The sequence below is a fragment of the Lontra canadensis genome, unplaced genomic scaffold (assembly GCF_010015895.1).
Source record: "Lontra canadensis isolate GAN:19392208 unplaced genomic scaffold, GSC_riverotter_1.0 scaffold24, whole genome shotgun sequence".
In the NCBI taxonomy this organism is placed as follows: Eukaryota; Metazoa; Chordata; class Mammalia; order Carnivora; family Mustelidae; genus Lontra; species Lontra canadensis.
This window is the reverse complement of record NW_022631018.1, coordinates 3,163,638-3,191,460: the sequence shown is the minus strand read 5'-3', so window position 1 is coordinate 3,191,460 and position 27,823 is coordinate 3,163,638. Positions and strand designations below refer to the sequence as shown.

The 27,823-nt window shown below is 37.4% G+C and overlaps 1 protein-coding gene across 2 annotated transcripts in view; it reads right to left on the bottom strand.

Annotated features, from left to right (window-relative positions):
* TRMT1L (tRNA methyltransferase 1 like) overlaps window positions 1–27,823 on the bottom strand; it is a 52,920-nt gene that overhangs the window by 11,140 nt on the left and 13,957 nt on the right. Inside the window, exons 8-11 of one of the 2 annotated variants that reach the window (XM_032862634.1) lie at window positions 24,541–24,790; window positions 23,924–24,136; window positions 21,643–21,833; window positions 21,472–21,533 (exon numbers count right to left, since the gene is read on the bottom strand). In XM_032862634.1, the coding sequence (XP_032718525.1) occupies window positions 21,472–21,533; window positions 21,643–21,833; window positions 23,924–24,136; window positions 24,541–24,790 (716 nt within the window). The remainder of the gene's footprint in view (window positions 1–21,471; window positions 21,534–21,642; window positions 21,834–23,923; window positions 24,137–24,540; window positions 24,791–27,823) is intronic. The other variant, XM_032862633.1, reaches the window with a different exon arrangement.

The window sequence follows — 27,823 nt, the reverse complement described above, 5'->3', positions numbered from 1 at the left end:
CTTTCCATTCTCTCTGCCTGCCTCTCTGCCTACTTGTGATCTCTGTCTGTCAAATAAATAAATAAAATCTTAAAAAAAAAAAAAAAAGTAGAGAAGAGGCCACACTGAAGAGGGTAGGAAGGGCAGAAATGCGGTGGAGAGCAAACCAGCATCCTTGTAGGACCTGGGGAGGGAGCACTGGAGTGGAAATGGGAGAGAAACATTATCCTACCTGGAAGCTCACACAGGGAAAAGAGATACCCATAACATTTGGGCTTTGAAAGGGAGCTGAATTTCATGAGTTTTAGAACCAGTGGGGCTTAAAGCCTGGCATTTTAAAAATCAGGAGGCTCAGTTCTGGGAGAGCCTGAAGGGCAACAGGAGTTCAGACCCTGCCCATAAAAAGCCAGCCTGACAGCCCACAGCCATTCAGCAAAGAAGCAGCAATTTGAAAAATGCCTGGGACAGTGGGGAGGGAGAATAGTTTACTCATTTCAGATCATGTCCTAGAGGGACAGGGATTGCTAAGGGACTTCTCTAGGACATATTCAAAAAAAGGAAAAAAAAAATCCCCTTTTTCCCCTTTGAATACCTATCCCATGAATACTCTATTCAGCAAGGCTATCATTCAGAACAGAAGGTCAGACAGAGTTTCTTAGACAAACAAAAGCTGAAGGAGTTCATGACCACTGAGCCAGCCTTACAAGAGATGTTAAAGGGGACTCTTGAGAAGAAAGGACTGTAAGTAAGAGTAAGAGATGTAGGAAACACCAAAACAATAAAAGCATATCTTTAAGGGGCGCCTGGCTGGCTCAGTGGGTTAAAACCTCTGTTTTCACTCTGGTCATGATCCCAGGTACCTGGGATCAAGCCCCACATCGGGCTCTCTGCTCAGCAGGGAACCTACTTCCTCCTCTCTCTGCCTGCCTCTCTGCCTACTTGTGATCTCTATCTGTCAAATAAATAAATAAAATCTTTAAAAAATAAAAAGGATATCTTTAAAAATATAAGTATATCTTTAGGGGCGCCGGGGGGGCTCAGTGGGTTAAGCCTCTGCCTTAGGCTCAGGTCATGGTCTCAGGGTCCTGGGACTGAGCCCCGCATCAGGCTCTCTGCTGAGCGGGGAGCCTGCTTCCCCCTCTATCTCTGCCTGCTGCTCTGCCTACTTGTGATCTCTCTCTCTGTCAAATAAATAAATAGAATCTTAAAAAATATATATATATATCTTAAAAATCAGTCAAGGAATTCACAAAATAAAAAAACCTAAAATATGACACTATGTAGCTAAAATAGTAGAGAGAGAGGAGTAAAGAATGGGTTCAAACTTAAATGACCATCAATTTAATACAGATTGCTATATTCAGAAGACGTTAATACATATCTCATGATGACCACAAATCAAAAACCACTAATAGATATGCAAAGAATAAAGAGAAAGGAATCCAAATATATCACTAAAGACAGTAAATTATGAAAAAGAGCAAGAGAAGGACCAGAGAAGTACAAAACAACTACAAAACAAGTACCAAAATGGCAATAAATACAAAATCTATCAATAATTACTTTCAATGTAAATGGACTAAGTTCTCCAATCAAATGAAATAGGGTGATGAATCGTTAAAAAACTGAGATCCATCTATATGCTGCCTACAAGACTCACTTCAGACCTAAAGATACATGCTAATTGAAAGTGAGGCGATGTAGAACCATTTATCTAGTAAACGGATGTCAAAAGAAAGCTGGTGTAGCAATATTTGTATTGAACAAAACACAATTTAAAACAAAAACTGTAACAAGAGACAAAGAATACTACATAATAATAAAGGGGACAATCCAAAAAGAAGATACATTAATTGTAAATATTTATGCACCCAACATGGGAGTACCCAAATACATAAAACAGTTAATAACATAAAGGAACGGGGTGCCTGGGTGGCTCAGTGGGTTAAAGCCTCTGCCTTCGGCTCAGGTCATGATCCCAGGGTCCTGGGATCGAGCCCTGCATCGGGCGCTCTGCTCAGCAGGGAGCCTGCTTCCTCCTCTCTCTCTCTGCCTGCCTCTCTGCCTACTTGTTATCTGTCAAATAAATAAATAAATAAATAAATAAAATCAATCTTAAAAAAAAATAACATAAAGGAACTAACTGATAGTAATACAGTAACAGTAGGAGACTTCAATATCCCACTTACATCAATGGACAGATCATACAAACAACAAATATATTAGCAAACCAAATCTAAATCCAACATATAGTCAAATCATCATTCATCATTATCAAGTGGGATTTGTTCCCATTATTGCAAGGATGATTCAATATTCACCAATCAATATGATACATCACATCAACAAAAGAAAGGATAAAAACCATATGATCATTTTAATAGATGCAGAAAAAGCAACTGACAAAAGTATAGCATCCATTCATGGTAAAAACCCTCAACACAGTAGGTTTAGAGGAAACATTCCTCAACATAATAAAGGCCTTACATGAAAAACCCACAGGTAACACTATACTCAGTGGGGAAAAACTGGTTTTCCCCTCAGGTCAAAAACAAGACAAAAGGATACCAGCTCTTGCCATTTTCATTCAACAGAGTACTGGAAGTCCTAGTCACAGCAATCAGACAACAAAAAGAAATAAAAGGTATCGAAATTGGTACGGAAGAAGTCAAACTGTCACTATTTGCAGATGACAGGATACTCTACATAGAAAACCCTAAAAATTCCACCAAAAACTGGCAGAACTGATAAATGAATCAGTAAGGTTGCAGGATACAAAATCAATGTACAGAAATCTGTGCATTTCTATACACTAGTAATAACACAGCAGAAAGAGAAATCAAGAAAACGATTCCATTGGGGCACCTGGGTGGCTCAGTGGGTTAAGCATCTGACTCTTGATTTTGGCTCAGGTCATGATCTCATGGTCATGAAATTGAGCTCCATCTCAGACTCTACACTGGGTGTGGAGCCTACTTAAGATTCTTTCTCGCTCTCTATGTCCCTCTCCTCTTTCTCTCAAAAAAGAAAAAGAAAGAAAGAAGCAGAGAGAAGAAAACAAGCCCAATTATAATTGTACTACAAGTAATAAAATACCTAGGAATAAACTTAATCAAAGAAGTGAAGAGCCTATACTCTGAAAAATATAAAACACTGATGAAAGAAATTGAAGATCACATAAAGAAATGGAAAGACATTCCATGCTCATCGACTAGAATAACAAATATTGTTAAAATGTCCATACTATACAAAGCAATCTACAGATTAAATGTAATCTCTATCAAAATACCAACAACTTTTTACAGAACTAGAACATCCTAAAATTTGTACGGAACCACCAAAGACCCTGAGTAGCCAAAGCAATCTTGAAAATGAAAAACAAAACGAGAGGTATCACAATTCCAGATTTCAAGTTATATTACAAAGCTGTAGTAATCAAAAGTATGGTATCAACACAAAAACAGACACACAGATCAATGGAACAGAACAGAAAGCCCAGAAATAAACCCACAGTTAAATGGTCAATTAATCTTTGACAAAGCAGGCAAGAACTTAAATGTGAGACAGGAAACCATTAAAATCCTAGAAGAGAGCACAGGCAGTAATTTCTCCGAAACTGGTCACAGCAGTGTATGTCTGTCTCCTGAGGCAAGGGAAACAAAAGCAAAAATAAACTCCTGGGACTACATCAAAATAAAAAGCTTGTGCACAGCAAAGGAAACAACCAATAAAACAAAAAGACAATCTACTGAGTGGGGGAAGATATTTGCAAATGATAAATCCCATGAAGGGCTAGTGACCAAAATACAGAGAGAACTTATACAACTCAACACCAAGGGCTCCCAAGTAACCCCCCAAAATTAGGAGACTTAAACAGACAATTCTCCAAAGAAGACACACAGATGGCCAACAGACACATGGAAAGATGCTCAATGTCACTCAGGAAATGCAAATCAAAACCACAGTGAGGTAACAACTCATACCTGTTAGGATGGCTAAAATAGAAAAACTCAAGAAACAACAAGTGTGGGCAAGGATGTGGAGAAAAAAGAACCCCTGTGTACTGTTGGTGGGAATGCAAACTGCTACAGCCACTGTGGAAAACAGTATGGAGGGTCCTCAAAAAATTAAAAATAGAGCTACCCTATGATCACCCTACAATCCCAGTAATTGCACTACTGGGCATTTACCTAAAGAATATGAAAACTTTAATTTGAAGGGATATACACACCCCAATGTTTATTGCAGCCAAACTATGGAAACAGTGCAAATGTCCACGGATAGATGAATGGATAAAGAAGACGTGGTACACACACACACACACACACACACACACGAATATTATTCAGCCGTAAGAATGAAATTTCGCTATTTGCAACTTATATGCATTTAGAGTATAATTCTGAAATAAGTCAGTCAGATAAAGACAAATATCATAAGATTTCACTCATATGTGGAATTTAAGAAACAAATGAACAAAGGAAGAAAAAAAGACAAATGAAAAAACAGACTTTTAACTATAGAGAACAAACATGGTACCAGAGGAAAGGTAGGATGGGAGATGTGTGAAATAAGTGAAGGGGATTAGGTGTGCACTTGTCTTGTTGAGCACAGAGTCATGTATGGAACTGCTGGATCACTATGTTGTACACCTGAAACTAATAGAGTAATATATATGGACTATGCTGGAATTTAAAAAAAAATGGGGCACCTGAGTGGCTTAGTCATTAAGCGTCTGCTTTCAGCTCAGGTCATGATCCCAGGGTCCTGGGATCGAGCCCCGTGATGAGCTCCCTGCTCAGTGGAGAGCCTGCTTCTCCCTCTACCTGCTACTTTTCCTACTTGTGCACAGGCTCTCTCTCTGTCAAATAAATATATAGAAACTTAAAAAATTTTTTTCTAGAACTGAAGAACTCAAGATTCCCTTTTTTAAAAAGAGATTTTATTTATTATTTATTTATTTGTCAGAGAGAGAGAGAGAGGGAACACACAGGCAGGCAAAGTGGCAGGCAGAGGCACAGTGAGAAGCAGGCTCCCTGCCGAGCAAAGAGCCCGATGTGGGATTCAGTCCCAGGATGCTGGGATCATGACCGAAGCCGAAGGCAGCTGCTTAACCCACTGAGCCACCCAAGTGTCCCAGAACTCAAGTTTCTTAAAGGTCTCACAGATTACCCAAGGACAATGAACTAAAAAAGATGACCTGCATATTATCACAAAATTTTAGAATATTGGGTAAACAAAAGATATGTTAAGACCATTCACAGGAGAAAAAAAAAAAATCACAAATGATTAGATGTAAGAACAATAGCAAAGGGGTGCCTGGGTGGCTCAGTCAGTTGAGTGTCAGCCAGACTGGTTTCAGTTCAGGTCATGATCTTGGGGTGATGAGATGGAGCCTTGAGCTGGGCTCCATGCTCAGCCCTCAGTCTGCCTGAGATTCTCCCCCACCCCCACAACTTCTCCCTCTGCTCATGTGCACTCCCTCTCGCAAATAAATAAAATCTTAAAAAAAAAAAAAAAAGCAGGCTTCTCAGTATTAACACTGGAGGCTAGAAGGCAAGGAAATAATAATACCTTAAGCATTCCAAAGAAAAACAATTTACAACCTACAATTCTATACTTTGCCATACAATCCTTCTCAGGAAGCCACAGGAAAAAGTGCTCATTCAAAACAAGGAAACAGACAAAGATAATGGAAAAATACACAAGGTCCAGATGTAGGAGATTCATCAGATGGAGAAAGCCAAAGCAATTTGGCTGTTAAAGGACTCCAGAGGACTTAAAAATAAACCATCCAAAGGAAAGCAGAAGTACTGTCTCCAGGGGAGTGAAACTGGAACCGAAGATTAACAAATGTACTTCCCCATACAGAAAGGAGCCCTGAAACTATAGCATAGAGTTTGGGAGTAGAGTATGAAAAGTGAACATATACAAAGAAGGAAACAAAAGCAGTGATTATTAATTCTGGAGTTATCAAAGAGTTGCATACAAAAAGAAACATTATTACAGCATTTTAACTGGTTCATCTGTGTTGAAGCAGCCTTCTAAGGTAGCAGAGATGACCTCTGTCCCCTGGTATTCATATCCTTGCGTAGTACCTTCTTCCCCTTCTTCTCAACTGTGAGATCACGGAGTAAAGAGTTCATTTCTAATTACTAAAATACAGCAAAAATGATGGATAGTATTCGATTAGGTTATGAAGACCATGACTTCTGTCTAGCTTTCTTTTGCTTTCTCTCTAGTTCTTGCTGGATCATTCTGATGAAGCAAGCCGCCATGTTGTGAGCGGCTGGATGAAGAGGAATGTGTGATTAGGAACTGAGGGAGCCTCTGATCAGCCAGCAGGGCGCTGAGGTCTTCAGTCTAAGGACCTACGAGGATCTGAATCTGGGCAACAGCCACGTGAATGAGCTTGTAAGGACATCCCTCCCCAGTCAGGCTTTGATCGCAGCCTTGGCAAACACCTTAACTACAGCCTTGGGAGGGACCGTGCGCTAGTGGACCCAGCTATGTCATACCCGGATTCTTAATTCAGAAAAATTCGGAGATAATAAATACTGTTGTTTTAAGTCACTAAATGTCAGAGTAATCCGTTACACAGCAACAGATAATACAACTTTGAGTAATAATTTCATGTTCATAAAAATATAAACACCGAATATTGATTTAGCTAACCCTGGAGAGGGGAAGCAAATGCATGTAACTTGGTTGAAGAAGCTGCATCCTCTTCTTCCATGGAAGGAACTTTCGGGTAGTTTAAGCATGCCATTTAGAAACAGGGCTATAAATATTAGAAGCAAGAGCTGTTGAGATTTTAGCGGGTAACTTCAGGGAGCATGGCAGAGATCCTGATCACTACGACTATGGAACTAAGGCGCCTGGGTGCTTCAGTTAGTTAAGCACCTGCCTTTGGCTCAGGTCAAGATTCTGGGGTCCTGGGATCGAGCCCCCAGTTAGGTTCCCTGCTCAGTGGGGAGTCTGCTTCCCCCTCTCCCTGTGTGTGTGCGCTCTCTTTCTCTTCTTGCTCTCTTTCAAGTAACTAAATAAAATCTTAAAATACTATGGAACTAGTTGACTTTTTAAACAATGTATTACAAGTTGATAAAATTACAGAAAATTCCGAGTGAGCTAACTTCTCTAAAAGACATACTCATTTACACTCTACGTCCTGTATGATTGCAAGCAAAATGCAGAAAATAAATCATTTCTTTACAGCAATTTATTAAGTAAAAAATTCTTGGAGTGCCTGGGTAGGCCAGGTGGTTTCTGCCTTCCGCTCGGCCCATGATCCTGGGGTCCTGGGATCAGGCCCTGTATCAGGGTCTTCCTGCTCAGCAGGGAGCCTGCTTCTCCCTCTCCTTCTGCCAGACTCTCTCAAATAAATAAAAATCTTAAAAAAAATCCTTTAAAATATTTGATTAAAAATAAGAAAAAAAAGGGGCACGTGGGTGGCTCAGTGGGTTAAACCCTTTGCCTTCAGCTCAGGCCATGATCTTAGGGTCCTGGGATCAAGCCCCACATTGGGCTCTCTGCTCGGCAGGGAGCCTGCTTCCCCCCTCCCACTCCCTGCCTGCCTCTCTGCCTACTTGTGATCTCTGTCAAATAAATAAATAAAATCTTTAAAAAATTAAAAAAAAAAAACCAAGAAAAAAAAAGAAAACAAACAACTGTAGGTAAAAGTCCGAAAGCATAAAGCAAAATGAAAGACTTCTGTCAGAGAAGGAAATGGGTTAGATTTTTATGGATTCAGGTTCAAACTTGAACAGAGTGTATTTGGACTTTAGCTACTTGTTGATAGTGTAAAACACAACACAGTGAGAGATGAAACATAGAAAATTCAATGTAAGAATTGATTCATCATTTCTAAGGCAAGAATAAGATCAGTAATACTGGGTATGAGGTAAGAAGAAACACTGAGATTCTTTTTCTAACTGAGGTGAAATCCACATGACTGCTATCCTTTTAAACTTAAAATGTCTATTATTTTTTATATAAAGGAAAATTGAATTAGGAAAAAATGAAAAAGAAACCACAGGTCACTAAACCATTTTCTTAGTTATCCAGGAGAACCAAAGCCTTCCAAAGTTTCATTAAAGATATTATTGAAGGGCGCCTGGATGGCTCAGTGGGTTAAGCCTCTGCCTTCGGCTCAGGTCATGATCTCAGGGTCCTGGGATCGAGTCCCACATTGGGCTCTCTGCTCAGCAGGGAGCCTGCTTCCCTCTCTCTCTCTGCCTGCCTCTCTGTCTACTTGTGATCTTTCTCTGTCAAATAAATAAATAAAATCTTAAAAAAAAAGATATTATTGAAAACCTGCATTTTATTTTTTCATTTATTCTTAAATATTTTATTTTTTTTTAAAGATTTATTTATTTGAGAGAGCGTGCGCGTGGGTACCCACGTGCACAAATGGGAGAGGGATAGAGAATCCCAAGTCTGTTGCGGGACTCAATCTTATAAGCCTGAGACTATGACCTGAGCTGAAATCAAGAGTCGGACAGATGGCCAGCCGACTGAGCCATCCAGGCGTCTGTTTATCTCTACAGCCAACGTGGAGCTCGAATGTACAACACTGAGATCAAGAGTTGCAAGCTCCACTGACTGAGCCAGGCTGGTGCCCCAAAAACCTCTATTCTAAAAAGCCAGACTCTTTAAAAAGCCAGACTCTTCTGATTCTATTGTATTAAAAACAAGATTAGGATGGTGGGCTGAGCATTGAAACCAACTTCTTTTTTTTTTCCCTCCAACTTCTCTTCTTATTCTAAATCTCTAGATATGATGGAAAAGCTTTTTTTAAAAAAGATTTTATTTATTTATTTATTTATTTAACAGAGAGAGAGAGACAGAGACAAAGAGAGACAGAGAGAGACAGAGACAGAGAGAGGGAGTGTGAACACAAGCCGGTGGAGCAGCAGGCAGAGGGAGAGGGAGAAGCAGACTCCTCCCGGCCCCCTCACTGAGCACGGAGCCTGATGTGGGGCTCAATCCCAGGACCCTGGGATCATGACCTGAGCTAAAGGCAGATGCTCAACCAACTTGAGACACCCAGGCACCCCAGAAAAGATATTTTTATGATTAATTCCTAGATAGTGCTAGAAAGTAAGGTGAGCCAGCACACATTCCAAACTGTTCAGAACTTTCTGGAAGCCTATAAGCTGAGAGATCATACTACTGGAAGAAAACCACAGTGGAGAGAATAGCTATTAGAGGCAGAAAGAGCCTTTGCGGGTTAGTTGAACCCAAGGCAAATGATGAACATAACTGGAGTAGCTCTAGGATAACAAATACAGGGGTTGTTTGGAAAACTCTATTTGAAACAGCTGATTATATTATTCTAATTCATGATTAGTAGATTACAGACAATATCTGCCTCCAGTTTGAGGTGATAAAGATGGGTTTAGGTTGGAGAAGCAAGACAGTGCCTTATGTCTGAAGAAAAATACTTCTCTACAGACTTAGAAAGCTCAATGAATTCCAATCAGGATAAAAATAATGAGATCCACTCAGACATATTGTAACTAAACTGTTGAAAGCAATAAGAGAAAAATAATTTACCAAGTACTAGGGAACAAAAATACAAGGACTGACTGACTTCTCATCAGAAATAATGGAGGCCAAAAGGCACTGGAATGCTATATTCAAAGTGCTGAAAGAAAAAAACCCTGCTGTCAACCAGTAATTCCACATTCAGCAGATCTATCCTTTAAAAAGGAAGGTGAAGGGGACTGAGGCAAGATGGCGGAAGAGTAGTGGACTGAAACGACATCAGTTCTGGGAGTTCAGCTAGATATCAAACCATTCCGAACGCCTACAAACCCAACAGGAGATCGAATAGAAGGGCAGCAATTCTACAAACAGAAAATTGACTACTTTCTGAAAGGTAGGACGTGTGGAGTGAATCTGAAGCCATGGGAAAATAGATGGGGGTAGGGGCCGGCTCCCGGCAAGCGGTGGAACAACAGAGCACAAAATCCGAACTTTTAGAAGTCAGCACCACTGAGGGACATCACTCCAGGAGCTAAGTGGGGGTGGAGCCCTCATGGGGACAGTGTGGTCTCAGGTCCCGCGGGGTCACAGAAGGATTGGGGGTGTCTGAGTGTCGCAGGGTTTGCAGGTACTGGAGCGGGGAAGCTGACTACAGAGATGGAGCAGAGGAGTGTGCTCTCAGCTTGGGGTTACCTCAAACCGTGATCTGCGGCACAGTCAGACCACTGCTCTTTGAGCAGGGATCCCACAAGCGGCAGATCCAGGGAGACTTACCTTCTTCCTCTGGAGGCAGGGATCTGCTGGGTTTGGAGAATCCAAACGGGGCTGTGTGTCAGAGATAGAAACGCTTGGTCACAGGCCAGGTGAGCTCAGAGTGCGGTTGGAGACCAGGGAGACAGGAGTGACTGACCGCTTTTCTCCAAGGTCGCACTGAAGAGTGGGGCCTCGAGTTCTGGGCTCCTCTAGGCTGGAGATTGGGAGGCCACCACTTTCATTCCCACCCTCCAGAGCTCTACAGAAAACGTTTAGGGAACAAAAACTCCTGAGAGCGAACTTGAGCAGATTTCTTAGCCTGGCCCCTCTCAAGGGTGGCACAATTCTGCCTCGGGCAAAGACATTTGAGAATCACTACAACAGGTCCCTCCCCCAGAAGATCAGCAAGAACTTCCAGCCAAGACCAAGTTCATCAATAAAGGAGAAAAGCGGAACTCCAGAGATAGGGGAAAGCAATGCATGAAATTCATGGCTTTCTCCCCATGATCCTTTAGTCTTGCAAAGTTAAATTTTTTTTTAATTTTATTTTTTTCTTATTCTAATTTTTTAAAACCTTTCCTCTTTCTTCTTTTAACGTTTTAAAACTAATTAATCTTAACAATACCTTTCTAATAAAGTCGAAATGGATGAAAGAGCTCAATGTGAGGCAGGAATCCATCAGAATCCTAGAGGAGAACATAGGCAGTAACCTATCTGACATTGGCCACAGCAACTTCTTTCAAGATATGTCTCCAAAAGCAAAGGAAACAAAAGTAAAAATGAACTTTTGGGACTTCATCAACATTAAAAGCTTCTGCACAGCAAAGGAAACAGTCAACAAAACACAAAGAGGCAATCCATAGAAGGGAGAAGATATTCGCTAATGTCAGTACAGACATCCAGTATCTATAAAGAACTGATATCCGAGACCTATAAAGGGCTGATATCCAAGATCTATAAAGAGTTCCTCAAACTCAACACACAGAAACAGATAATCATGTCAAAAAATGGGCAGAAGACATTAACAGACACTTCTCCAAAGAAGACATACAAATGGCTAACAGACACATGAAAAAATGTTCATCATCACTAGCCATCAGGGAGATTCACGTCAAAACCTCATTGAGATACCACCTTATACCAGTTAGAATCGCCAAAATTAACAAGACAGTAAACAACATGTGTTGGAGAGGATGTGGAAAAAGGGGAACCCTCTTACACTGTTGGTGGGAATGCAAATTGGTGCAGCCACTTTAGAAAACAGTGTGGAGATTCCTTAAGAAATTAAAAATAGAGCTTCTCTATGACCCTGCAATTACACTATTGGGTATTTACCCCAAAGATAAGGATGTAGTGAAAAGAAGGGCCATCTGTACCCCAACGTTCATAGCAGCAATGGCCACCGTTGCCAAACTGTGGAAAGAACCAAGATGCCCTTCAACGGACGAATGGATAAGGAAGATGTGGTCCATATATACTATGGAGTATTATGCCTCCATCAGACAGGATGAATACCCAACTTTTGTATCAACACGGATGGGACTGGAAAAGGTTATGCTGAGTGAAATAAGTCAAGCAGAGAGAGTCAATTATCATATGGTTTCACTTACTTGTGGAGCATAAGGAAAAACACGGAGGACATGGGGAGATGGAGAGGAGAAGTGAGTTGGGGGAACTGGAAGGGGGAGACGAACCATGAGAGACTATGGACTCCAAGAAATAAACTGAGGGTTTTGGAGGGGAAAGGTGTGGGAGGTTGGATGAGTCTGGTGTGTATATTATGGAGGGCACATATTGCATGGAGCACTGGGTGAGATGCATAAACAATGAAATCTGGAACACTGAAATTAAAAAATAAATAAATAAAAATTAAAAAAAAACCCCAATAACCTTTCTAAAAAAAACCTTTTTAAACCTTCATTATTATAGTCCTATTTTATCCTTCATTGTATTTAACCTAATTTTTTGTATACACATAGGGTTTTTTTTCTTAAAAATTTTTTTGGATACAATTTCTTCTAATAGATCAAAATATACCCTAAATCTAGCACAGGGCTTTGTTCTAGTCTCCAGCCTGAGCACATTCCTCTTTTTTTTTTTTTTTCTTCTTTCTTTTTCCAACTTACCTTATCAATTCCTTTCTTAGAATTTTTAAAAAAAATTTCATCTTTACAGTTATATTCCATCCTTTCATCATGTTTACCCTTATTTTTGTATACATATTTTTTTTAAATTTTGAGAGGTAGTTTCTTCTAAGAGACCAAAATACACCCAAAATCAAGTGAGTGTCTCTGTTCTATTCACTAGTCTAATACATATGTGTGTGTGTGTGTGTGTATATGCATATATATATATATATATTTTTTTTTTTTTAATTTCTTTTTACCCCTTTGTTCTATCCTCAGTTTGGGGTCTCTTCTGATTTGGTTAGCGTATATTTTTCTGAGGTCTTTGCCACCCTTTTAGTATTTTATTCTCTCGTTCATATATTCTTTTTTTTTCTTTAGATTTTACTTATTTATTTGACAGATCGCAAGCAGGCAGAGAGGCAGGCAGAGAGAGACGAGGAAACAGGCTCCATGCTGAGCCCGATGTAGGGCTTGATCTCACGAACCTGGGATGATGACCAGAGCCGAAGGCAGAGACTTTAACCCACTGAGCCACCCAGGCACCCCTCTCGTTCATATATTTTTATCTAGATAAAATGACAAGGTGGAAAAACTCACTACAAAAAAAAAAAAAGAACAAAAGGCAGACTGACGGCTAGGGACCTAATCAATACAGGCATTGGTAATATGTCAGATCTAGAGTTCAGAATGATGATTCTTAAGGTGCTAGCTGGGCTCGAAAAAGGCATGGAAGATATTAGAGAAACACTGTCTGGAGAAATAAAATCCCTTTCTGGAAGAATAAAAGAACTAAAATCTAAGGCTGAAATAAAAAAAGGTATTAATGAGCTGCAATCAAGAATGGAGGCTCTCACTGCTAGGATAAATGAGGCAGAAGAGAGAATCAGTGATATAGAAGAACAAATGACGGGGAAAAAAGAAGCTAAGCAAGAGAAACAACTACTGGACCACGAGGGGAGAATTCAAGAGATGAATGATACCATAAGATGAAACAGTATTAGAATAATGGGGATTCCAGAAGAAGAATAAAGAGAGAAAGGGGCAGAAAGTATACTGGAGCAAATTATAATACAGAATTTCCCTAATATGTCAAAGGGAACAAGCATCAAAATCCAAGAGGCACAGAGAAGCCCCTCAAAATCAATAAAAACAGGTCCACACCCCATCCTCTAATAGTAAAACTTACTAGTCTCAGTGACAAAGAGAAAATCCTGAAAGCTGCTCGGGACAAGAAGTCTGTAACATACAATGGTAGAACTATTACGTTGGCAGCAGACTTATCCACAGAGACCTGGCAGGCCAGAAAGAACTGGCATGATATATTCAGGGCACTAAATGAGAAAAACGTGCAGCCAAAAATACTATATCCAGCTAGGCTATCACTGAAAATAGGAGGAGAGATAAAAAGCTTCCAGGACAAACAAAAGTGAAAAGATTTTGCAAACACCAAACCAGCCCTACAGAAAGTATTAAAAGGGGTCCTCTAAGCAAAGAGAGAGCCTAAAAGTAGTAGACCAGAAAGGAACAAAGACAATATACAGTAACAGTCACCTTACAGGCAATACAATGGCACCAAATTCATATCTCTCAATAGTTACCCTGAATGTAAATGGGCTAAATGCACCAATCAAAAGAATGGGGAAAAAAAAACAAAACCCATCAATATGCTGCCTACAAGAAACTCATTTTAGACCCGAAGACACCTCCAGATTTAAAGTGATGGGGTAGAAAACAATGTACTATGCTAATGGACATCAGAAGAAAGCTGGGGTGGCAATCCTTATATCAGATTAATTAGATTTTAAGCCAAAGACTATAATAAGAGATGAGGAAGGACACTATATCATACTTGAAGGGTCTGTCCAACAAGAAGGCCTAACAATTTTAAATATCTATGCCCCTAACATGGGAGCAGCCAACTATGTAAACCAATTAATAACAAAATCAAAGAAACACATTGATAATAATGCAATAATAGTAGGGGACTTTAACACCCCCTTCACTGAAATGGACAGATCATCCAAGCAAAAGATCAACAAGGAAATAAAAGCTTTAAATGACACAATGGACCAAATGGACATTACAGATATATTCAGAACATTCCATCCCAAGGCAACAAAACACACATTCTTCTCTAGTGCACATAGAACATTTTCCAGAATAGATTACATCCTGGGTCACAAATCTGGTCTCAATCAGTACCAAAAGATTGGGATCATTCCCTGCATATTTTCAGACCACAATGCTCTGAAGCTAGAACTCAAAGCTAGAAGCTAGAAAGTTGGAAACACATGGAGGCTAAAGAACATCCTACTAAAGAATGAATGGGTCAACCAGGAAATTAAAGAAGAATTGAAAAAATTAATGGAAACAAATGAAAATGAAAACACAACTGTTCAAAATCTGTGGGACACAGCAAAGGCAGACCTGAGAGGAAAGTATATAGCCATACAAGCCTTTCTCAGAAACAAAAAATGTTTCAAGTACCCAACCTAGCCTTACACCTAAAGATGCTGGAGAAAGAACAAAGAAAGCCTAAACCCAGCAAAAGAAGAGAAATAATAAAGATCAGAGCAGAAATCAATGAAATAGAAACCAAAAGGGCAATAGAACAAATCATTGAAACTAAGAGCTGGTTCTTTGAAAGAATTAGTAAGAATTATAAACCCCTTATCAAAAAGAAAAGAGAAAGGACCCAAATAAATAAAATCATGAATGAAAGAGGAGAGATCACAACCAACACCAAAGAAATACAAACAATTGTAAGAACATATTATGAGCAACTATATGCCAGCAAATTTGACAATCTGGAAGAAATGGATGCATTCCTAGCGACATATAAACTACCAAAACTGAACCAGGAAGAAACAGAAAACCTGAACAGACCCATAACCAGTAAGGAGATTGAAGCAGTCATCAAAAATCTCCCAAAAAACAAGAGCCCAGGGCCAGATGGCTTCCCAGAGGAATTCTACCAAACATTTAAAGAAGAATTAATTCCTATTCTCCTGAAACTCTTCCAAAAAATAGAAATGGAAGGAAAACTTCCAAACTCATTTTATGAGGCCAGCATGACCTTGATCCCAAAACCAAAGACCCCATCAAAAAAGAGAATTATAGACCAATATCTTTGATGAACACAGATGCAAAAATTCTCACAAAATACTAGCCAATAGGATCCAACAGTACATTAAAAGGATTATTCACCACAACTAAGTGGGATTTATTCCAGGGCTGCAAGGTTGGTTCAAAATCTGCAAATCAATCACTATGATACAATACATTAATAAAAGAAAGAACAAGAACCATATGATACTCTTGATAGATGCTAAAAAAGCATTTGACAAAGTACAGCATCCTTTCTTGATCAAAACTCTTCAAAGTGTAGGGATAGAGGGTACATACCTCAGTATCATCAAAGCCATCTATGAAAAACCCACAGCGAATATCATTCTCAATGGGGAAAAACTGAGCGCTTTTCCACTAAGATCAGGAACATGGCAGGGATGTCCACTATCACCACTGCTATTCAACATAGCACTAGAAGTCCTAGCCTCAGCAAACAGACAACAAAAAGAAATTAAAGGCATCCAAATCAGCAAAGAAATCAAACTATCACTCTTTGCAGACAATCTGATACTTTATGTGGAAAATCCAAAAGACTCCACTCCAAAACTGCTAGAACTTGTACAGGAATTCAGTAAAGTGTCAGGATATAAAATCAATGCACAGAAATCAGTTGCATTTCTATACACCAACAACAAGACAGAAGAAAGAGAAATTAAGGAGTTGATCCCATTTACAATTGCAACCAAAACCATAAGATACCTAGGAATAAAATAAACCTAACCAAAGAGGCAAAGACTCTGTATTAAAAAAACTACAAAGTACTCATGAAAGAAATTGAGGAAGACACAAAGAATTGGAAAAGCGTTCCATGCTCGTGGATTGGAAGAACAAATACTGTGAAAATGCCTATGCTACCTAAAGCAATCTGCATGTTTAATTCAATCCCTATTAAAAATACCATCGATTTTTTTCAAAGAAATGGAACAAATAATCCTAAAATTTATATGGAATCAGAAAAGACCCTGAATAGCCAGAGGAATGTTGAAAAAGAAAGCCAAAGTTGGTGGCATCACAATTCCAGACTTGAAGCTCTATTACAAAGCTGTCATCATCAAGACAGTATGGTACTGGCATAAAAACAGACATATAGATCAATGGAACAGAATAGAGAGCCCAGAAATAGATTCTCAACTCTATGGTGAACTCATCTTCCACAAAGCAGTAAAGAATGTCCAATGGAAAAAAGACAGTCTCTTCAATAAAAGGTGTTGGGAAAATTGGACAGCCACATGCAGAAAAATGAAACTGGACCATTTCCTTACAACACACATAAAAATAGACTCAAAATAGATGAAAGACCTCAGTGTGATAAATGAATCCATCAAAATCCTGGAGGAGAACACAGGCAGCAACCTCTTCGACCTCAGACGCAGCAACTTCTTCCTAGGAACATCGCCAAAGGCAAGGGAAGCAGGGCAACATCAACTATTGGGACTTCATCAAGATCAAAAATTTTTGCACAGCAAAGGAGACAGTCAACAAAACCAAAAGACAACTGACAGAATGGGAGAAGATATTGACAAATGACATATCAGATAAAGGGCCAGTATCCAAAATCTATAAAGAACTTATCAAACTCAACACCCAAAGAACAAATTGTCCAATCAAGAAATGGGCAGAGGACATGAACAGACATTTCTGTGAAGAAGACATCCAAATGGTCAAGAGACACATGAAAAAATGCTCAACATCACTCAGCATCAGAGAAATACAAATCAAAACCACAATGAGATACCATCTCACACCAATCAGAATGGCTAAAATTAACAAGTCAGGAAACGACAGATGTTGGAAAGGATGCAGAGAAAGGGGAACCCTCCTGCACTGTTGATGGGAATGCAGGTTGGTGCAATCACTGTGGAAAACAGCATGGAGGTTCCTCAAAAAGTTGAAAATAGAGCTACCTTATGACCCAGCAATAGCACTACTGGGTATTTACCCTAAAGATACAAATGTAGTGATCTGAAGGGGCATGTGCACCCGAATGTTTATAGCAGCAATGTCCACAATAGCCAAACTATGGAAAGAACCTAGATGTCCAACGACAGATGAATGGATAAAGAAGATGTGGTATATATACACAATGGAATACTATGCAGCCATCAAAAGAAATGAAATCTTGCCATTTGCAATGACGTAGATGGAACTAGAGGGTATTATGCTGAGTGAAATAAGTCAATCAGAGAAAGACAATTATCATATGATCTCCCTGATATGATGAAGTTGAGAGGCAATATGGGGGGTTTGGGGGGTAGGAAAAGAATAAATGAAACAAGATGGGATTGGGAGGGAGACAAACCGTAAGAGACTCGTAATCTCAGAAAACAAACTGAGGGTTCCTGGGGGTAGGAGGGTATGCAAAGCATTCTTGGGTTATGGACATTGGGGAGGGTATGTGCTGTGGTGAGTGCTGTGAAGTGTGTAAGCCTGATGATTCACAGACCTGTACCCCTGGGGCAAATAGTACATTACATGTTAATAAAAATAATTAATAAAAAAAAGGAAGGTGAAATAAAGATATCACCAGATAAGTAAAAAGTGGGAGAGTTTGTTACAGAAATATTAAAGTAGGTTCTTTAGGTTGAAAGGAAATGAAATAGAGTAACTAGAATCCAAAGTTAGGACTAAAGAGCACTGGAAAGGCAATTATGTGGGTAACTATAACAGATATATATATGTGTGTGTGTGTGTGTGTGTGTGTGTGTGTGTGTGTGTGTGTATTCTCACTTCTCCTGTCTTAAATTCTTTGAAAATCGTAAGAATATTTTAAAAATAAATACTATATTGTTGGATTGGGTCACTATATATATAATTAACATATGGCAAAAATAGCCTACATGGGAAGAGAAAAATAGAATTACATTAGCGCAAAGTTGCTAGCTTTTGCCAGTCTTCAGTCAATATTAACCTGAGGTAGTTCAAGTAAGTTAAAGGTGCATACTATAATCCCTGGAGAAACCATTAAGAAAACAACTGAAAAATATATAGCAAAAAAATCAGCAGAGGAATTAAAATGACACACTAAAAATGTCTAAGATTTAAAAAGGCAACAAAGGTGAAACAGAACAAGAAATAGGCAGAAAAGACATAAAAACAAATAGCAAAAGAGCTGACAAAGTCAACCATTTCAATAATGACATTTAGTAGGAACTGTCTAAAACTCTCCTCAAAAAGCAGACATGATGAGAATGGATAAAAAAGTAAGATCCAAGAAGACATTTATGGATTGAAAGTAATAGGATGAGAAAAATATTATGTCAATAGTAACTACAAGGTGGTGTTTATATTAATATTAGATAATATATCCGTTCAGGTAAATACCGGAGAGATAAAGATGGACATTTCATAATGGTAAAAGGGTCATAGATGAAGAAGATAAAACAATTACAAATCTGTCTGAACATTTCTGGAGATAAAATGATAGTTAAAGACAGGCTGAGGAGATCTATCATAGGCATAATAATACAAAGGCAAGACAAATATCAGAATTAAATAAATATTTAAGAAAATCCTCTTGAAATGAAAGATGATTTGAAATTCTGAAGGGGTACACCATGATTTAGGAAAACTTATCCTAAAAAGCTATACCCTAGTAAAGTTACTGGACTTCAAAAGTTAATATTTCTTTGGGCAGCCAGGCAAAATAATGTCACATAAAAGAAGGAATATTTGCACTAATATTCAGTGACAGATGACAATATAAAATCTTTTACAAGGTAGGAACTCAAAGAAACTCTAAACTTTTTAAGTATAAAGGCAATGGGCAGTGAGTTTTAAACATGCAAGAAATCAAGGAGTATTTTGCCCATGAACCCTCTTTACTAAACTCAAAGTCAGATTTCTCAAACTAAGAGATGATTTAAGAAATATGGCAAAAAAAAGTGATGATGAGTACTAAACACATTTAATGTATAGATTTTATTGGCAAGATAAAATATCAATGTTACATATTCTACCAACATATAAATGCTATAATGAACACAAATTAGGAAGGGAAAATGGAAAATGGGAGGCTGATTACCTCATTTATAATGCCAAGAAATCAAACTACTTAAAACCCAAAACAATTCAAATTTTGGAATACTTATTCACTACTACAAAAGTAAAAGATTAAGAAAGATAATAAATGAACAACAATAGGACAGATAAACCAGTATCTGAAGCAGTCAAGAGAAAAGGCAGAAAGGACAAGTGTTAAAAATTTAAAAAAGAGAAGATAACCACAGAAACCAAGGGGGGAAAAAAAAAACCATTAGATACCACTTGGCTCAACTCTATGTAAATAATTCAGAAAAGCTAAAGCTATCCTGTCTGTACCCAACCACTGGAAAAAAAAAAGGGCCAAACTCTAAATTCCTTTGAAGTTTAAACAGATTTCAAAGCCCAATCAAAATAATCCTAAAAAGGGAAACTATACACCATCTCATTTATGAATACTAAAACAAAATTTTAAAACTTAGCAAACAGAATCTATCTTAAGAAAATACTTCCTGACAGAGTTGTTTATTCTAGAAAGGCAGAATGGTTCAATACTGGAAAATTTTATTACAATTAATCAAACCAATAGACCTAAGAAGAAATACCACATAATCATCTCCACAGGTGCTAAAATACATGACAAAATTCAGCATCATGCTAAAATACAATACAACTGGAAATGAAGGATACTTTCTTAACATAAAAAAATGATAGGTATCTCAGACCCATGGTTGACTCAGAAAGCACTAAAGAGAACTAAAAGGAACGCGACAGGATGCCTTCCATTCTCACTAGCAATTAATACTATAGCAAAAGTATTTGCACAAATGAAAAGCATACTAGGTTATTAGGAAATTTTAAAATCACAACAGTATCTATCCTCCTTAATTTAATAAAATTAAAATACTAGCTGGCCTCTTTATTTACTCTTTTTTTTTTTTTTGGTCAGTTATTTTCCTTTATTAGTCAGTACAGTTTTTATTTTTTATTTTAAAATTTAAAAATTTTTTTAATTAACATATAATGTATTATTTGCCCCAGGGGTATAGATCTGTAAATCATCAGGCTTACACACTTCACAGCACTCACCATAGCACGTACCCTCCCCAATGTTCATAACCCAACCACCCACTCCATACCCCACTCCCCCTTTTATTTACTCTTTTACTAAGAGAAAAGGAAGATCCCATATCAGGAACACTCTGAAAACAGAGCTTTGAAAACGGACTGCTGTAACAGGTATTAAACACTAAAAATCCTCTGTAATCAAAACAGTGTGGTAAACGTGTATGAATAGATATTCAACCATGGAACAGAAGAGAAAATCCAGGAAGAAACTCAAATATATTCTTCAGTATAAGAGATGGTATTCTCATATTAGGAGAAAGGTGAATTATTCAATAAAACATAACCTACCCTGAATATAGAAACACAAAAATTCTAACTACAGACAAAATCCAGAATACATAAAAGAAAACTAAATTAACTTTAAAACAGCAACAACAAAAAACTTCTCCACATGAAAGATTAAAAAAAACACAAAAACCAACAACAACAGATGTCAAGTGAAGTCACAAGAGGAAAAAATACTTGCAACTCATATCACAAGGGTTAAACTCTAGTAAGAGTTCTTAAAAATCCATATTAAAACATGCCAAGAATCTAACAGAGAACAATGGACATCTATTTCTATGCCCCAGAAAAGCAAAAGAGAAACAACTCTAGGAGGGCATAAGCCTCATCTTTTTCTTTGATCCCCATGCCTGGCATATAGTAGAGGCTCAGTAAATGTTTACTGAAGGAATTTTATAACTGATGGTTTTTATATTAAGCCAGAAACATGATAATTACTTTTATAAAATTAGTGATTTGAAACACCCTAGACAAAGAGGTCATCTGACTTATGTTCCTAAAATTAGTGACAGTGGAAACTAAGTTATTTCTAGATGTTTCAATAGAGGGCAGAGCTAGAGAGCATAAATTGTACAGCATGAGTAAATAACTTTAATAAACTCACACGAATGTCTTGTCTGTTGATGAAAGGAAATCCAGTATAGGAAATAAAGTTAGCACTGTAATCTTTAAAATCAAAGGACAACAATATGTGTAATTAGGGATGTGATAAAGACTTATTCATTGGAGGCTTATACATAAGCACAATATACAGTCAAGAGAAACTTGAATTTACCTTCTACCATATTACCATCCTTCTGAAAAATTCTCTCTTCACACCACTGACAATGGATCAGGTACTGAATCTTCTTGGCTGTTTCATCTGCAGAGGTAGGCCCCCTCAAAACTCTCACAACAACCAACACAAAATGTTCCAGAGCCACTGCAAAGAGTACTTCAATGCCTTTGTTACATCGGGCTGCAGCTCTGGAAAGAAATTTTTAAAGTTATTTTGGGGGCTTATCATTTTTCTTTGTTTGGCATTATACTGACAATACTAACCTGGACAGGAAACCATGGATGGGTTATGGGAAAATAAGGAAAGTTCCACTTTTTTTTTTTGGACAGTTCAATTCTTTATAGTAGTGTTTTTAAAAGATCATTACTGTAACTTTTACACAAACTGAAACACAGGTAATAAAGGATGCTTGGGAGAATCTTCAATAACTAGACATTTTCCATTATGGTATCCTCTCATAAGACTACACCCTCTGATTTTCAGTGTCACTTTTTTTCTTGTCCTCACCACCACCCTTTTTTCTTTTTACCTACTTTTTTCTATAACAGTTCTTCCAAACAATGATTATTGAGGACTAACTACATGCAGGTTGGTATGTGCTGAATGCTCAGTGAAAAATGAACAGGTGAAGTTTTTGCCACTATTAATTTTATAGACTTCTGGATTAAATTCTAATTGATATACCATTTATGTACTTAGTTTTCCCTCTGCAGTTATATATACTAAATTCAGTTCATGTGTATTAATTTCAATTTGTTGATATTATGTTATAAACATTTCTAAGTATACACAATAGGTCCTTAGCATGTACACACACTGGATATCAGAGTTTTCCAATAATTAGAAATACTGGCAAAGGTATATGAAGCCTAATAATCTGTATTATGTTGAGGTAGGAACTTCATTCTAAATGTTGTGAATCCAATGTTGAGGCTAGTGAATGAACTGGCTGATCATGCATTAGCTATATTCTCAGGTTCAATTTATATAATATTATACTATTCTTCAAGCATAATATTCTGAATAAAGTGGGTGCTCAAAAAAAAAGGGGGGGCGTCTGGGTGGCTCAGTGGGTTAGGTCTCTGCCTTTGGCTCGGGTCATGATCCCAGGGTCCTGGGATTGAGCCCCACATCGGGCTCTCTGCTTGGCAGGCCTGCTTCCCTTCCTCTCTCTGCCTGTCTCTCTGCCTACTTGTGATCTCTGTCTGTCAAATAAATAAAAAGCTTAAAAAAAAAAAAAAAGCCTTTCTTTAACTCCTTAGAAATCCTGATGAAAAACAGAACTTTTTGTTTTATAAGTAAGATCATTTTGCAGAATCAGGTTTACAAACCATCACTTAAAATTTATGTTTATTTTTATTTTTGTTTTAGTAATCTCTACACCCAAAGCTTGAACTCAACAATTCTGAGATCAAGAGTTACATGCCCCATCAACTGAGCTAGCCAGGTACCCCATAAGCCATTATTTTATTCAAACTATGTAAAGAAAGGAGATGAAACAGACATATAACGATTTTTGGGGTGCTGAGGTGGCTCAGTTGGTTGAGCTCCAACTTTCGATTCTGGCTCAGGTCATGATCTCAGGGTCATGGGATTGAGCCCCGCATTGGGCTCCATATTTGGTGCAGAGTCTGCTTGAGATTTTTTTCTCCCTCTGCTCTTCCCCCTGCTTGAACTCTCTCCCTACCACCTCTCTAAAATAAACAAACAAACAAATAAATAAAATCTTAAAAACAATGACAAATAAAAAACCCAAAAATTTTTCGGGGCACCTAGGTGTCTAATCAGTTAAGTGTCTTACTCTTGATCTAAGGTTAGGTCTCAATCTCAGCATCTTCAGTTCAAGCCCTGTGTTGGGAGCTCCATGCCCAGCATGGAGCCTACTTAAAAATAAATAAATAAATATAAAACCACCCCTTCCCGATTTTTTGTAAATCTAAAAACAGCCTTTGCTTTTTATTTTCACGGTGCTATCCTCCATCTAACCTACATTGTTAAAAAAATAACTGATTTGAAGGTTTACTTTCATTTTTATCTCTTCTTCCTTAAACTACTTTATTTTAATAAAACTTTTAATTGGAGAGTAAACTATTTTAGGGACAAAACTTTTAAATCTAACTATAAAAGAAACATAAGATTACCAAACAAATCAAGATTCTAGACATGAATACAGAATTTGGACTTCGTGCATATTTTGAAAAATGCAACTGGCACTTTTTGTAATATTATCTCTGTCATATAACCAAACATATGAGGTATGTTGTTGCCAGTATGGTACCTTGCCACTGCAGCTACAACAATTCTGGCTGCTAGTTCCTTGTAATACTCAGTTCGGACAATATTACAGCCGTAGTGACGCCGGGCAACATGCTGTGCCTTGGCGTATAAAGAACTGATATCTGTAGAAGTCACTGACACAATGCCAAGGTTTCTTATATTTCTGAACGCAGAATCTAGATAGTTCACGGATGTTCCAAAAGGGTCTAGATGTCTAAAATGAGAAAGAATATACATTTATTTAAAATCATACTAGTAATCAAAATGATACCACTGTCATTAAGTCTAATGAAAAAATACCATGGATTCAAAAGTACTTTACAAATCTGTTTTAAATATACAGTCCTGTTTTTAAATTAAGTAATAAAATGATCACATGATACATCACATATAAAAATGAATCAGGCTTATAGGAAAACTGTCATGCCTAGGAATTGTATTTCAAATGCTAGAAAATGTTCTTATTGCATTTCTTATGCCAACGAAAAAAACTATTAATGCAAATAAGTAAACAACAACAGTCTTTTTATCCCCCCTCCAAAAATCTGGGCCAGTTTAAAAAGTCACACACACACACACACACAAACAAAGTAACACAGCAAATTTTTTGCCACTTACATGAAATCAAAGGATCTCAGATGCATCAGTACATTGGCATCCATTTTGGTCACCTTAATATTACCAAGGTTTTCCTCTCCTTCTTCAAGAATAGCATCACTCTCTTCCTTTTCCTTACTGTCCACCACCACTTTCAATTTGTTTAAATGGCAATTCTCCTGAATCAGTGTCACAGAGTTTTCATTCAAGTCATTAATTGTAACCTTAACTGCACTTCCAAGATGTTTTGCCCATTGTAATCCCATTATCCCTTAGGAGAAATGTGAAGGAAAAGGAATTTTAAATTACAGTAATTAAAGAATAAAACAGTATATAATAATAAATATTTTATAAAACCAAAACCATATTGTTTCAAAATCTTAATATTGTCATAAATAATTTTTTTTTTACTTTCTCACTACAAAGCCTCTGAAGAAAAGTTACCATACACACACAAAATGTGTTTAACAGATTTTCATTAATACTTCTAAAACTTTTCTGAAACCCCTAGTCAAATAAAATAATCACGTTTGTTCTTTATTTGGGGGAACAGGTTTTCTTTTGTTAAAATTTCTTACAATGGAATGCTTTTTTCAAACAAAATCTTACAGAGAAACCCAACATACAATATGAGTAAGGGCGGAGTTACTCAGCCTGGGGGATGGGAAGCTGAAACTCCTCCTGCTGAAGTTTACCTAATGCACCAAAATACGAAAACAACTTTAGTGGACTAACATTTTTCACACACTGTACAACAGCATCATTGTGAATTAAGCAGAACAACTTTGTACATGTAAGCAAATGATCAAGAATTCAGACCAAGAAAGCATTTCCTCACAGGCTTTCTAGACCTACTGGATTAGTGCCACAAGCAACATCTGTTACAACATGGGAGAGGTGCCACAGGCCCAGCCACTGTGTATTAGAAAACCCTCTATGTACTAAAAACATTGACCATCTTCTCCACTCATTGTCTCATAAATGTAAATATTTAACATCCACTATGTGCCATGGTCTTTACAAATATATTCAGGTTCTCAGAATAAGCCTGTGATTAGTTCTAATTCACATTTTAGAGATGGGGAAGCATGCAAACTGACTGCTATGAACTGATACAAGTTTACAAGGTAACATTACACAAAAGGACTGAAAAGCTCAGACATTAGCTTTGATGATCTCAGGTGAAAAAAGAGTAGTTCATTGCAGCATTATTTATAATAGTCAAGACACGGAAACAACCTAAGTGTCCAGAGATGGATGAAGAAATGTGACATATGCAAATACACACTAGAAAATACTAAGCCATAAAAAGGAAGAAAATCCTGCCACTTGTGACATCATGGATGGACCACTGGGGGCACTATGTTAAGTGAAGTAAGTCAGAGAAAGACAAATACTGTATGATCTCACTTATATGTGGACTCTAAAAAAACCAAACTCATAGAAACAGATCAGATTTGTAGGTTGCCAGAGGTAGGGCAGGGGGAGGGTAGAGGGTGGAAGAATTGGATGAAGATGGTTAAGAGTCCAAAGAAGATATACAGATGGCCAACAGACACATGAAAAGATGCTCAATATCACTAATCATGAGTAAAATGTAAATCAAAACAATGAGATATCACCCTTGCACATACGAGAATGGCTAGAATCAAAAAGACAAGTGTTGGTGAAGATGCAAAGAAAAATGAACCCTCACTCACTGTTAGTGAGAGTGTAAATTGGTGCAGCCACTGTGGGAACCAGTATGGAGTTTCCTCAAAAAAATAAAAATAGAATTACCATATGATCCAGTAATTCTACTACTGGGTATTTACCCAAAGAAAATGAAAATAATTCAAAAAGATGCATGCTTCCCTATGTTTACTGCAGCATTATTTACAAGAGCTAAGATACAGAAGCAACTCAAGTATCTATTGATAGATGAATAAAGAAGAGAGGTACATATACACAATGGAACATTATTCAGCCATAAAAAAGAATGAAATCTTGGCCAACTGCAACAACATGGATGGACCTAGAGAGTATAATGCTAAGTGAAATAGACAGGGAAAGGCAAATACAATTTCACTCATATGTGGAATTTAAGAAACAAAATTAACAAAGAAAAAAAAAAGCAGATTCTTAAATACAGAGAACAAATTGATGGTTGCCAGAAGGGAGGTGGGTTGGGGAATGGGTAAAATAGATTAAATGTAATTAAAAAAAAAAAAAAGACAAAGAAAAAAGAATAAAGAAAAAGGGTTGGATAAGGGAAAATGCTGGTAATTAAATTTGGAAAAGTAGGTTGGGATCAGATTATGCAAGATATTAAATTGCTTGTAACCACTACTTTTCCAACAAAGAGGAACTTAAAAAGGAGAGCTAATTCCTGCTATCATCCTTTTGCTACAAACTTCCCCAAAATACACTCCTATGACCTATAAGAAGAAAGACTTGAATTACGTTCAGGTGACTTCTTAGAAATTTTCTACCCTATTATCTTTTCTTTACTGTTAAGTTCTTTTGGGAAAAATGTTCTCAGTATTTAAAATTACCCCTCACCCCACAGCCTAATGACTAGGCAGTTTATTATATCACAAAAAAAGAGAGATAACCAAACATCAAGTATTTCCTGATTGTAATGAACCAGTATTCTTGGGGGGAAAAAAAAAACCACCCTATCTGAAACTTATCAGACCTGAAAATCCAACTACCAATTAACAGAAATACAGGGGACAGAGGAACATGTTATACAAACCATGGAGATACCATTAGCAAAAATCTAGACTCTGGAAAAGTCTATAAGGCAAACAAGCTACCTGTCAACAAATAATTATCACACACAAACAAAATGATGGAAGTGAATATAGATTAAAAAGAGATTTAGAAATATCAAACAATGAAATATATAGTCTTTATTTGAATCCCTGCTTGATTTAAAAAAAAAAACAGGTAATTGGGCATATTTAACATTTGATATTAAAACATTTGATATTGACTTAATTTTTTAAGATGTGATAATGGTATCATGGTTTTTTTTTTTTAAAATCCTTATCTTTCAGAGAACCAACTGAAATAGTTACAGATCAAATGACGTATCAGTGATTTGTATCAAAATAATGGGGATGAGGATGGTAGAAGGAGGTATGAGGGAAAAGTGCATGGGATATAGCTACAAGAACAAGCATAAGTTGATAATTTTTGAAGTGAGTGATAGATAGCAAAGGACTCATTTATTATATGGTCTACTTTTGTATGTATTGGAATTTTTCCACAATAAAAATATTTACTTTGGGTCTTTAATTTTTTATGCCAAAATATTCTG